General features: G+C 44.3%; 1 protein-coding gene across 2 annotated transcripts in view; it reads right to left on the reverse strand.

Moving 5' to 3' along the window:
• Positions 1–10,143, reverse strand: part of Sppl2a (signal peptide peptidase like 2A) — a 39,338-nt gene extending 29,195 nt beyond the window's left edge. Inside the window, exons 1-6 of one of the 2 annotated variants that reach the window (XM_052724034.1) lie at positions 9,544–10,143; positions 4,752–4,871; positions 3,831–4,013; positions 3,272–3,361; positions 2,921–3,054; positions 484–635 (exon numbers count right to left, since the gene is read on the reverse strand). In XM_052724034.1, coding sequence (XP_052579994.1) covers positions 484–635; positions 2,921–3,054; positions 3,272–3,361; positions 3,831–4,013; positions 4,752–4,871; positions 9,544–9,618 — 754 coding nt within the window. In that variant the 5' untranslated portion in view covers positions 9,619–10,143. The remainder of the gene's footprint in view (positions 1–483; positions 636–2,920; positions 3,055–3,271; positions 3,362–3,830; positions 4,014–4,751; positions 4,872–9,543) is intronic. The other variant, XM_052724035.1, reaches the window with a different exon arrangement.
• Between the last annotated feature and the right edge of the window lie 3,471 nt (positions 10,144–13,614).

Consider the following 13,614-nt stretch of genomic DNA (forward strand, 5'->3'; position numbering starts at 1 on the left):
TGTTTTTCAGGTGAGATTTTTTTTATTTAACACAATTTTCAGATGAATGTTTTAAAGGGAAAGACAAATCTAGCAATGTAAATTGAGTGGGGGGGATATATGTTCAATGCAGCACACATAAAACTCAGTTTCTTCTATTTTTGGTTGTGAGCCTAGCCTTTAATGGCTGAGCCATCTCTCCAGCCCTAGAAAATTTTTTTTATTCATTTTACGTACCAACCACAGATCCCCCTCTCAGCCATCCTCCTGCTCCCCTCCACCACCCTTCCCCCCACCCACCCACTCCCCATCCTGTCCTCCAAAAGGGTAAAGCCTCCTAGGGGAGTCAGCAAAGCCTGGTACATTCAGTTGAGGCAGGACCAAGCCCCTCCCCCTGCATCAAGGCTGAGCAAGGTGTCCCTCTATAGGGAATGGGCTCCAGAAAGCCAGCTCGTGCTCAGGGATAGGTCCTGATCCCACTGCCAGGAAAACCCAGTGTCTTACCAAGCCACCTGTAGAAGAAATAGAGTAGGACAATCATAACGCAGCAGATGACCACAAACACAACCACTGTCAGAGGGCTGAAAGTTAAATACTCCTCCTTCTTTTTCCTCATCTCTTTATCTTCGGCGTCTGCTGCTGTCTTCATGTTTTCCCTGCATAAACACACACGCACACACATCAGCAAGCCTTTACCAAGCGCAGTTATTTCTTAAAAACCCCTCTCTAACACCAATTTAAGTTTAATTACAAAGATAATGTACTTTAAAAAGTACCAAAAAGAGGCCGGGCGGTGGTGGCGCACGCCTTTAATCCCAGCACTCGGGAGGCAGAGCCAGGCGGATCTCTGTGAGTTCGAGGCCAGCCTGGGCTACCGAGTGAGTTCCAGGAAAGGCACAAAGCTACACAGAGAAACCCTGTCTCGAAAAACCAAAAAAAAAAAAAAAAAAAAAAAAAAGTACCAAAAAGAAATATTTAATCTAGAAACTAAAACATCCTATATCCCTACTCTTCAGAGATAATCTGTCATTACACAACTTTGAAATAAGATTTTTTTTTAATGAAAACAAAACTGTCAGAACAGTTGACATTTATTATATTAACAAATTAATGTTTGCGGGTGCTCATACAACCAAGTTTGGAGAACTATTTATGTCGACTAAATACATTTTAAGATATGAACTTATAAACAGTATTATCAACCTACATAAAGTCTAAAATTAGTTCTTCTCAAGTATCAACTTTAGATTCTCCTATGAGCAAACTCAGTGTTTACTATATGTCTATTCTGTGCTCCTGGATGCATTTGGAAGGATTTTTAAATTACCAGACACAGTCCTGTCCTACCTTTGCTACATTCCGTGAATTCTCCCAAGTATCACCTCACTAACACAGGGCAGAGATGGGGGGTGTCAGGAGAAAAGAGCAGCCATTGGCTTTGGTAAGGAGACCGCTCACTGTCTCTGCTGTCCCAACAGTCTCTTCCTAGTGACACAGAGCCGACCCCGGGTTCCCGGCCCTAGTTCCCTCCCCTCTGCCCAGTTCAGCTTCCTGTTAGGCATCTTCCGGCCCTGATCATTAAGTCTGGGCTCACTGCAGATTTCAGACTAAATACAATTTTACGTCGAAACATTTTCACATTTGCAACTGTTAACCAACACACTACTTTCCCATTGGGAAATTACAGATGACTGTCATGGTCACAAGTGTGTGGCATCTGCCACTCCAGACAAGTGGCCTGGGGACAGGGCAAAGCTGGCGCAGAGACACCAACACCTGCCCTAGAACTCCAGATCAGGACGTCGGGGCATTAACAGAAGTTTTAGTAATGTGGTACCTAAGTGGGAAAAGGCGCCAGCCTTTGGTATCTGTCACTGAAAAATAAATAAAAAATATTTACAGTAGTAGACACGCAAGCCATAATGATTCCCATATTCATATTCCACGTCTTAAAGAACATGAGCAGTCCCCCTTCTGAAACACAGTCTTGCTGTGTAGCACAAGCTGGTCCAAAACTTAATATGTAACCCAGGGCACTTTCAAAGTCATGATCCTCCTGACTCAAACTCCCGAGCAGTAGGACTACAGGTGTGCACCACCATACCTGATAGAAAGCACTTCATTTTGGGGGGGTTGGGGGGCGGGCGGTGCATTTGGGACAGGGTCATATGTAGCCCAAGCTGGTGTAGAACTCAGTATGTAGCCAAGGATGACCTCCACCAATCAAGTGCTGTGATTATTACAGGCATGAATCACCATACATGGCTTTCATAAAACCATTTCTTGAAAGGGAACAAACTGCCCGATTTATACATTACATATTACCATTAGTTGTATTCTTTCGGGAGTGCAGTGGTTCACACAACCAGGCCAAAGCTCTACCACCGAGCTATGTTCCCAGCTCAGGCTGTGAAACTGTACTCTCTGTGTGTGTATGCTGCTGTGTGTGCGTGTGCGAGTCCACACCTGCCACAATAGATGTGTGGATGTCAGACGACCTCGGGTGTGAGTCCTTGGCCCTTGTCTTCCCTGTTTGAGACAGGTCTAACCGGCCGTCGAGCTGCCACGGATCCCTATCTTGCTGCAGGAGCGCTTGGATTACAGACACACACGACTGTGTCCAGCTTTATGTGAATTCTAGGGTTTTGAACTCAGGTCTTTCACACTTGTGCAGTGAACACTTATCCACTGAGTATCTCACCAGCCTCCACAGAGTATTTGGTGTGAGGTAAGTGTTTCCCTATGAACAAATAACTCAGGTGTCTACAACTTTCCTATTTAAAAAAAAAAAAAAAAAGACAATCCTACAATCTGGTCTTAATGGCCTTCATGGCACAATATACTGAGGTGAAAAATGTAAATATTCTTGTTATTAAGATTATTATGAAACATTATGTAAAACCATTTATCAGGAAGCCATAAAAAGTTTAATTAAACTTACAATTCAATGAGTCCACTCCAGTATCCTCCTAATGCCACAGTGAACACAGCAATTACAAAAATAACCACCATAGTATAGTCAAAGTTAGGCCAGGATGGAGAATACATTTGCACGGTAATGTTATCTCCAAGAGTCTGAAGGGCAAAGTGACAAACACAGGGATGAGTCTCCTAGCAAACAGCAGCAACATCTACATTTCATCAGACAGCGGAGAAGACCAGACAACTGGAGGCTTACTCAGCCCTGCAAGCTTCTTGTTAGCAAGTGGAGGATGAGTGATAATCAAAATTAAGGATTAAACGTAAACAATTGTACCATTTATAAACATCTAATATGCAATTACTAACTTACCTGTTTCATATCTCTAAAGTCTTTTTGGCTTATAACTGCAATTAGTATAGTCATATTTTGAAATTCAGATCTGTTCCTTGAGGAAGGAAGCTATAAGAAAAAAATATGAAGCTTGATTAACTACTAATACATTTACAGAATAAAAATCATACATACTGCTATACGAAGTGCAAATATTATATCAAATCATAAAAACAAAGCTTCATTATTCATTCTTAGTAATATATGAGTTCTCAAAACAAAATCCTTTTAACATGAACTTAAACAGATATATACTATGCATCACATCATATGGGACAGACACTGTATAAACACACAGCATACGTATATATGCCTCTCAACTCTAAGACTCCAAGTCATCTCAACTCTAGAAATACAGCAAAAACGACAAATCTTTCTGATTAGAGTGTCTTATTAATAAATCTAGAATGCTTATTAATAAAATAATCCACAAGATTATTAAAAATCCGGCTTCTAGAATATACACACAGAGTTAACCCGGTTCCTGGGAGACTTGATGTTCCGGGCTCAACAGAAGGTACTCCGTTCTAGCACTTACTAGGACACTGCTGTTGGCAATCAGCAGAGCTTCAGCACCACCTTGCTGCGCAATCCTGGCCTTTTCAAGGAAATGGCAGGCTCCCCATTGAACCACCACTGCTCTGTTCTTTATGCCATCAGGAGGAATATCAGAAGGGTGGCACAGTGGCGTGCCAGTCAGATTCATCAAGCTAAGAGAAGTCTGCAAAGAAGAAAGGTTTTTAATAAGACAGATACCTTACCTCACCTAACAGCATTCAGCAATGAAACACCAACACTGACTTAGTCCAGAGTTCTTCAGGGGCTGGGATGTCACTCACTTGTTTTGCCTGAGTTAACCAACAAACCCAACTTTATGACAAATAGCAAGGACTAGAGGTATGAATTTCAAAATTCCCTAAATCTGGGGCCAGGGAGATGGTTCAGCAACTCAGAATATTGGTTGCTCTTCCAAAGAGCCCAGATCCAATTCCCAGCTCCCACATGTCAGCTCACAACCATCTGTAACTCCAGGGATCTGACATCTTGTGGCCTCTGCAGGCACCAGGCATGCATGTGATATAAAGACATACATGCAGGCAAAACACCTATATACATAAAGTAAAAATAAATAAAATTTTTTCTTTAATCATTCCCAGCACAGTGGCCAATGCCTTTAATGGTAGCAATCTAGAAGCGGAGACAAGCAGTTCTCCAAGACTTTGAGGCCAGCCTGGTTGACAATAGTGAGTTCCAGGCTAGTCAAGTCTATTTAGTGAGACCCTGTCAGGAAAAAACAAAAAATTCCCTAAATCATTTCTTTTATGGGGAGGAAAACACTTGACTAAAGTCAATGAAGTATTTTTTTAATCACCAAATACCATAACCGAGTCAGACCCTAAAATACAGTTATTATTTAGATTCAATATCATTATGAATAATTATCATGTTTTTCACTTACTGCATTTTCTAGGGAACCTGGAAGCCTTGTCCATTTGGGGTTATAATGCATGCAATAGTCCTTGGAAAGTGAAGATGTGCCATTTGCAGACGCGTGCAGGATGGCTTCCTGAGCAGCTGTCTAAGATAAAAACAACAGCTTTCGTGAGGGTGGTCATAATTAGGCTTGCCGGCAATTAAGAATCTTAGTAAAACTATTTATACGCAGGTTTGATCACATTTCCTAAAGAGGGCAAGTCCTCTGATGAGTTTATTTATTACTCTTATTTAAATAGCTCAGGAATAATGAAACTATTCACACTTGTCTAGAGCTCATTCTGTGAGGAAGATGGGTCACTTTCTTACAAGATTAACTATGACCCTTGTCTGAAGGGCCGCATCCCTGGGAGGGTTCTTGCTGTGATGTAATAATGCCACTCTGCCCTCTCAGCTTGATGCTTTCCTCCTGCTCCTTTATAAGTTATGACTTCATTGTTCACATCCATGCAGAAGGATGGGCTCAAATCCTGTTTGTTCCACCGTCAGGTTTTTACTACTACCTCTCCCTAGGGTTAAGGAGATGCAGGAATACTTCTAAGGATTATCTGCATAAGATAATCACCTTGAATTATAAAGCTTTTTCACTCAAGTCTTCAAGAGCTTTCAACTGCCTATCCAAATACACCAATGCAGAGTTTAAGAGAAAAACTGCCTACTGGGCGATGGTGACACACGTGTTTAATCCCAGCACTCCAGAGGCAGAGGCAGGTGGATCTCTGTGAGTTCGAGGCCAACCTGGGCTACAGAGCTAGACCAGCCAATGTGGTGATATATTGTATACCCTAATAAAGCTTGTGTGAGGATCAGAGGACAGAGCCAGCCACTAGATTAGACATAGAGGTCAGATAGTGGTAGCACACACTTTTTTGTTTGTTTTGTTTTTTTGAGACAGGGTTTCTCTGTGTAGCTTTACACCTTTCCTGGAACTCACTCTGTAGCCCAGGCTGGCCTCGAACTCACAGAGATCCACCTGCCTCTGCCTCCCGAGTGCTGGGATTAAAGGCAGTAGCACACACTCTTAATCCTATCACCCTGGAAGCAGAGATCCATTTGGATCTCTGTGAGTTCAAGGCCACACTGGAAACAGAGCCAGGCAGTGGCAGCACACACCTTTAATCCCAGTACCGGAAGCACACAGGCCTTTCATCCCAGGAAGTTATGTCTGGGCAGAGAAAGGTATATAAGGTATGAGGAAACAGGAACTTAATCTCTTTAGCCTGAAGATTTCATAGAGGTAAGAACTAGTGGCTGGCTGTTCTGCTTCTCTGGTCTTTCAGCTTTCACCCTGATATCTGGCTCTGGGTTTTTTATTAAAAAAAACCATCTAAGATTCTAACAACAAACCAAGGCTACACAAAGAAATCCTGTCTCAAAAAATAAAAAAGAAGAATGAAAGCCAGGCAGTGGTGGTGCATGAGAGGCAGAGGCAGGAAGATTTCTCTGAGTTCCAGGACAGCCAGGGATACATACAGAGACCCTGTCTCAAAACAAACAATCAAAAATAAATAATAAATAACATAAATGAGAGCTAGAAGGACTGGCCAGAAGGCTCAGCTGGTACCCACAATTGTCACCAAAAATGACAATCTGAGTTTGATCCCAGGACCCACATGGAGGAGGGAGAGAAATGACTCCCATGAGTTGTCCTTGAGCATGACACATATGCCCTGGCATACATGCCCCCCCATAAAGAAATAAGACAATAAAAAATAACTTAAAAAAGAGTTAGAATACTTTCCTTTTGTCTTATTTCTCATTGCCTAGAAAGACAGGGAAAAGGGACAGAGTGATGGAAAACAATAATAAGAAAAGGTGGGGGGGGGCAGGAGGCATACAGAGACATCCTCAAATGTTTAGAATATTGCTCCCATCACCCACCTCCTTCAATATGGGTTCTTCCCGTATTGTGAACACATTTATCTCTAAATCCACAAGGAAGAAGAGGTCCAGGGAGATGGGCCAGCAGGTGAAAACACAAGCAACCAAGCCTAATGACATGCACTCCATACCTGGGCCCCACATGGAAACCATGACGGAGAACAAAGCCCTGCAAGGTGAACTCTTGACTTCCACCATGGGCCGTGGCACAGGAGGGCACGTGTGCACAGATACACACAAGCACACACAAAATAAACAAAACGCAGAAGCCTTGGCAGCTAAAGCATATGTTCAGTTGGTTTTTGAGACAGGGTTTCTTTCTCTGTGTAACCCTGGCTGGAACTCTTTGTAGACCAGGCTGACCTCGAACTCACTGAGTTCCACCTGCCTCTGCCTCTCAAATGCTGGCATCAAAGGCGTGTGCCGCCACCACCCGGCTTCATTCTTCTTTTTAAGGTGACTTCTCAGGCATTCTGTCATAGTGACAGAAAGCTAATGAACACAGAAAACTGGTACCATGAAGGAAGATCGTTGCTTATGACTATAGCTGATGCTACGGCTCATAAGCCGCTGACATTAGTTTGCAGGAGAAGTCTGGAAGTTTGGAGGAGCAGGCTAGAGAAAGCCTACAATGCTGTAAAAAGAGCTTAACGGGGCCATTCTGCGGAAAGAACAGGAGAACAGAATGCTGACAGCAACGTAGACAGTAAAAAGGCAGGCTCATGAACTACAGATGGAATGATGACTGTTTGGAATCAGGCTAAAAGCAATGCATGGTACATGCTGGCAAAGAATTTGTCTTCCTTTTGTCCAACCTCTGACTCTGTGGGAAGCTGAGTTTAAAGGACTAACCTGAAAGAGGTAGCAGGACATTCAAACTTTATCACACAGGTATTCCTGGATGCTTTTAGTTAAGACTTACAATGAGAATCAGGAGCAAAACCACAACAAAAGTAGTTGGAAACCTTGCAGTTTGTCCAGAAAAGGGACATGTTTAAAGTTGCAACCATGGAAATATATCACTAACCCACCCCCAACCATTAAAGAAAAATACCCTTATTCCTCAGAAGGCTAGGGACGAAGCTCAGTTGGTAGGGCGCTCGTCTACCATTCATGAAGCCTTGGGTTTGAGCTTGGTGGTCCACGCCTGTAATCCCTGCACTCAGGACAATCAGAAGTTCAAGGTCATTCTTGGGTAGCTCAAGGTCAGCCTAGGCTACACAAGACCCTGTTTCAGAAAAAAAGGCAGGGGTGGGGTGGGGCAAGTACTTACACCAGGGCAGTACTTAAAGATAGCTTGCTAAATATGTAACCCATTACCCTATGTATCTACGCCACTAGATCTTCCAAGTTCTCCACTAACAACCACAATGTGGGTTAGCAATCCTTTTTGTTGGTTTTGTGTTTTCAAGACAAGGTTTCTGTGTAGCCTTGACTGTCCTGGAACTCACTCTGCACACCAGGCTGGCCTCAAACTCACAGAGATCTGCCTGCCTCTGCCACCAGAGTGTTGGGAGAGGCATGTGCCACCACCACCTGACAATGTGGTTTATCAAGAGTTGATGTATTACGGTGCTAAATGCTGATTTATCTTGAGAAAGGATTACTAAGATATAAGTATGTAAACAGTTTTTCTTAATCATCTTGAGAGGTTCAATGAAATGAATGCTAAGTTTAACATAAATTATAGATTCAGGATATTTACATACCCTCTGAGTTGTTCTTTGGGACTTACAAGTCACTTGTCTGATTACTCAGTACACACCTTAAAGACACAAAGTAATGCTACTGTGTTGCTATTCTCCCCTCAAAATACTTCTTGTATTAGTTCTCTCCAGTACGATCTTAATGCTGTCCAGCAAAGTTCCGAAAACACCAAAGGCTATTTTTTTTTTTTTTTAAAAAACAGTTTTGAGCTTAGACTTTTTCGCTGACCCTTTAAAGCAAGAGTAATAAAACAGTCTTCTCCAGAGAAGTTAGTTTCTCCGGGAAATGACTACATACACTGTTTACACAACCGTGTGCAAACAACACTGATAAATGTTTCCAACCCGAAACTTCAGAAAGTGAACAGAAACAAAATCTGAATTACTGAAAGCTAGCTTCTTGGTCACCAATTAGAACTCAAATTACTTGATGCTGAACTTTAAAACATTATTGTTGCAAATATGGGTATGTGTGCACCTATCTTTTATTTTTTCTTAACTAGACTTCTACCCCTTTAGACTTCAAACTAAAAACCTCCAAGGCCACTTTCATACTTTCTTTTTAAAGGGGTTTTAAAGTATCCCTATAAGAAAACAAAAGCACAAAATAAATCCCCACAGTATAATCACACGCACCTTACAGAGACAGAACTGTACGGGAATGGAAGGAAAGCATACAGATATTCATATGGTTATAGAGAGAAATACGTATGTGAGCGCAGTTAACTAAAGAGCACTCCAGAACGCTAACACCTGGAACCCAGTCCGTCCCTGCCCCCCCCAACCCCCGCTTTTTTTTTTTTTTTTCTGGGTAAAAAGCAGCTGTAAGAAGGGCTACCCAATAAAACAGAAGTGAATTTTTTCAATTAAAAAGGAAACGTGCCAGCACGCTGAAAAATTAGAGAGAGAGCTTCAGGACCAAGGTGAAAGAAGCCCCTCCAGCCCGCGGGTTTCTTCCGGGGTGGGTATTTCGCAGGATTTCTGGGCACAGCGGGGTGAGGAATGCTGGGACCCGCGGGTGTGCACAGTAGGAGGGCCGGAGCGGGGGTGGAGGGGTGGGGGTTGGATGGAGGGCAGGAGAGGGGGGAGGGGAAGCGGAGGAGGGAGGGGAAAGGGAGAGGAGAAGGGGAGGGGAGAACGGAGGGGAGGGGAGGGGAGTGCGGCTCTCACCAGTCCCAGCAGGCAGCTCCAGAGCAGGACGGCCGCGGGAGCGTGCAGCGAGTGCAGCGAGTGCAGCAGCCCCATCCCGCGGGCGGGCAGCGGGGCGCGGGCAGCGCTGGCGGTACCCGGACCTCCGAGATGCAGCCCCGACTTCCTCTTCCGGCCCCTCCCGCCGAGCGCTGGGCTGGGACACTGGGCGGACGGTCGGCTCCGGGCTCAGATCCTGGAACAGCCTTTTTAACTGCGTAAATCCCCGGTTCCCGTTCGGTTCCCTCTGACTGCGGCCGCCGCCCATTGCGAGCCACTGAAGCTTCGGGTTTCAGTTTCCCTTCCGGCCTCTGCCACGTCGCCGACTCGAGCGACCTTCCCTTCGTAAAGATGCCAACCAGACAGGGCCCCTCTCCGCGCTTGAAGCACAGACCAAAACTTATCTGCTGCAAAGTTTACGTCATCTCACCCCTGTCATCTCTGTCCTTAGCTTCTCTATTTTCCTACGCGTTGAGACCCACCGACCTTAGCAGCTTACATGTCACTTCCCTTGGGAGTAGCCCTCTATTCACTTTCATACTGTGATTCTCTCTCTCTCTCTCTCTCTCTCTCTCTCTCTCTCTCTCTCTCTCTCTCTCTCTCTCTCTCTCTCTCTCTCTCTCTCTCTCTCTCTCTCTCCTTTTTTGAGACAGGGTTTCTCTGTTTAACAGGCTGGCCTCGAAAATACAGATTCACCTGCCCGTGCCTCCCGAGTGCTGAGATTAAAGGAGTGCACCGCCACCGCCCCGGCTATTTGTTCTCTTCATAGCTTTTGTTTTTGTTTTGCTTCACTGAGACCGGGTATATCTACACATCCTTGACTACTGCTGCCCTGGAACTCACATATAGACGCCTAGAACTCAGAGATCTGCCTGCTTCTGCCTCTCAGGCGCTGAGATTAAAGACATAAGCCACCGTACCTGACTTTTTTTATACTCATTTATCTATGTTATTTCACATGCTGCTCTCCAGTTAATGGCAGGGAAGCGTCCCTCTTTGCTTTGTTGACCACTTTGTCCGTACACATAAAATATTCAGCGTATACTAGGTCGTCAAATATTTGTTGGACGACTGTGTAATACCAAACACTGAATAGGACAGTGTTCCTGCTACCCTAGGGGAGGCACATAGCAAGGGGCACATAGCAAACACTGTCAAGGTAAACAGGTACTTTTAAAACATTGCTATACACGGATCAAAGGGAGGTAAAAATAGGCGCCCGAGAAAAACACCAGCCTCAGCCGACTGTAGCCAACTATTAATTTCTATGTAAGTTACTTTCAGCGAGGCAAAGGAAGAGGGAAGCCACTTCCACGAAGGAAGCATTAGTCTCGAAGCCAAGGGAGGCACTGGCAGAACTACAGAACTCGACTGAAGTTAGGAGTGGTGGAAGGTGAAATGTGAGAAGAGGCAGAGTGTGAAACATAAATGAGTTGGATAGCTTGGAATTTGAGACTCTCCTCTGGGTGGTGGGGATTCGTGAAGAGTAAATAGAGCCATGCCGTGACACACAGTTTCTGTTGGGGGAGCTCTCTAGGACGGGTGGGGTCACAAATAGATTGAAGCTGGGCCCAAGTAGAAGCCAGGGGACAGACCCAGGCGGAGCAGGGTGGGGGATGTCTGCTCTGAGACAGTGTGCCAGAAGAAATGGGAGGAGAGAGATGGGCCGGAAAGAGTTGTACCAGATTTGCTTAGCTGAGAAGGAGGCGGGAGGAGAGGACTGATTTCCCAGGATCCTCCCCTGGGCCCTTGACTGCGATGGATAGATGATGCAGGAGAGGGAGAGTGGACATGCGTGTGAAACGCTGGGGACACGGAATTGTGAATGTATGTAGGTGGGTGGGGATGGTAGGGGCACAGTGAAGTGATACCCTGACTGAGCTCATACTTTCTTCCTGCCGAGGGAAACCAGGGTTCCCCCTAGTAAAATGGCTACGATGGGCCAGATGACTTCATCTCCGAATATTCTGGAGTATTTATTCTTGTGCTCCTTTGCCTAGTGAGTCTCAGAAGTGCTTACCGGAGCTGTCTGAAGAGCTCTGGTTTTTTTGGCCGACATTATTATCCCCCTTCTCGGGAAAAATTGTGCTTGTCTGTGGTATAGTTCCTTGTACATTCTCAATTTCTCTGTGCAATTGTTTTTTAAATTAAAAAAATTCCTTATTATTATTTTGTGTTTCTGGATGATGTGCGTGCATGGTCAGAAGACACACGGAGGCAGATCTTTCTGTCCGCTTCTACGTGGGTCCTGGGGATGGACCTCACATCGGCAGGCTTGTACCGCAAGCACCCTTACCCACTGAGCTACCCAGTCGGCCTTATGTAGGTTTTTGAGTTTAAAAACTGTTAAAGGTCATGACTGCTCTGCCTTCTTCACACAGTCGTAAAAATGTCATGATTTCTTATGTGAATAATGTTTCTCTGAAAGTTGAAAGGAGGAAGATCCGGAAGAAAAGTAGAAGTGTGTGGTCTCGCCTGTCAGCACGTTTCTTTCTAATCCTTCTGCCAAGATGCTTCCTCTTCATTCACAGTCCCTGCAAAGTGAAGGAAAAAAGAAATGTGAACGGGAGAGTAAAGGACTCTTGTTTAATGCCCCAATTTCTGGAAAAACTGAATGTTTCTTTAAATACATCTGTGTGGCACATACTTTTGCCTGTATATTTTAGAGAGGGGAAGGGTACTGGACATTTTTGGTAAATGTTTTTCTTCTCTGCAGAAACTATGTGTAAATACCCAACAATAGAAAATAAGTGTCATTAGATTGAAGATCAACTTGGTTTATAAATATGTTTGGTGCATAGAAATCCTTTCAATGATAAAGATATTATTTGCTGTTAGAACCTACCTATGTTCTAGGGAATGGGTAGGAAACATGGGTTTTATTTTACAAAGGAAGAAATTGCCAGATTTATGTCAAAAGAGAAGCTGAAACCCACTGTCTTGACCCTCGCACTACCTTGGGACAGGTAGGACACATGGGGGATACTGATGACATGTGGTGGGGACGATTACAGAGCTGGTTAGTAACAAGCCTAAGCCATAGGCTGAGCATTTATAACTAATATTAAGTCTCTGTGTGGCTACTTGGGAGCAGCTTGAGGGACAGAAACTTCCGCCTATAGTGAAGAGTCTGTTTTGCTTTGCTTTTTCTAGACAGGGTTTCACTGTGTAACAGCCCTGTCTGTCCTGGAACTCCCTCTATAGACCATGTTGGCCTTGAACTCACACAGATCCACCTGCCTCTGCCTCCTGAGTGCTGGGATTAAAGGCCTGCACTACCAGTGCCGAGCTGTGAAAAGTCTTAATAGCTTTTTGTTAGATAAAGACTTTTAAGCCGGGCGATGGTGGAGCATGCCTTTAATCCCAGCACTCGGGAGGCAGAGCCAGGTGGATCTCTGTGAGTTCGAGGCCAGCCTGGGCTACCAAGTGAGTTCCAGGAAAGGTGAAAAGCTACACAGAGAAACCCTGTCTCAAAAAACCAAAAAAAAAAAAAAAGATAAAGACTTTTAAACTAGGACAGTGAGCGGGAAAACTATACAACAATAAAATCAGTAAATTGACTTCACCAAAATAAAAACTTGTGTTCTTTGGAAGATATTCTTTTTCCAAAAAATATTTTATATATATTTTGTGTGTGTGTGTGTGTGTGTGTGTGTGTGTGTGTGTGGGTGCGTGTGCGTGCATCTATACGAGCTTATGTATACCATGTGTGCAAAGGTGCCCACAGGATTCAGAAGAGGGCATCAGACCCCCAGAACTGGAGTTATAGGTGATTGTGAGCTTCCATGTGGGTGCTGGGAATTGAACCCAGATCCTCTGTCAGAGCAGCCAGTGCTGTTAACCACTGAACCATCTCCTCAGCCCCGGAAGACATTCTTAAAGGAATGAAGACTACTCTAGATTGGGAGAAGACAGTTGTAAAATGTATACAACAATAATAACCATAAAAAATTGTCAGTCAGTGGTGGCACACACCTTTAATCCCAGAACTTGGGAGGCAGAGGCAGGAGGATCTCTGTGAGTTCCAGACCAGCCTGATCTACAGAGCAAATT

This window comes from Peromyscus californicus, unplaced genomic scaffold (genome assembly GCF_007827085.1).
Source record: "Peromyscus californicus insignis strain IS unplaced genomic scaffold, ASM782708v3 Scaffold_7__1_contigs__length_154581171, whole genome shotgun sequence".
Taxonomy (NCBI): domain Eukaryota; kingdom Metazoa; phylum Chordata; class Mammalia; order Rodentia; family Cricetidae; genus Peromyscus; species Peromyscus californicus.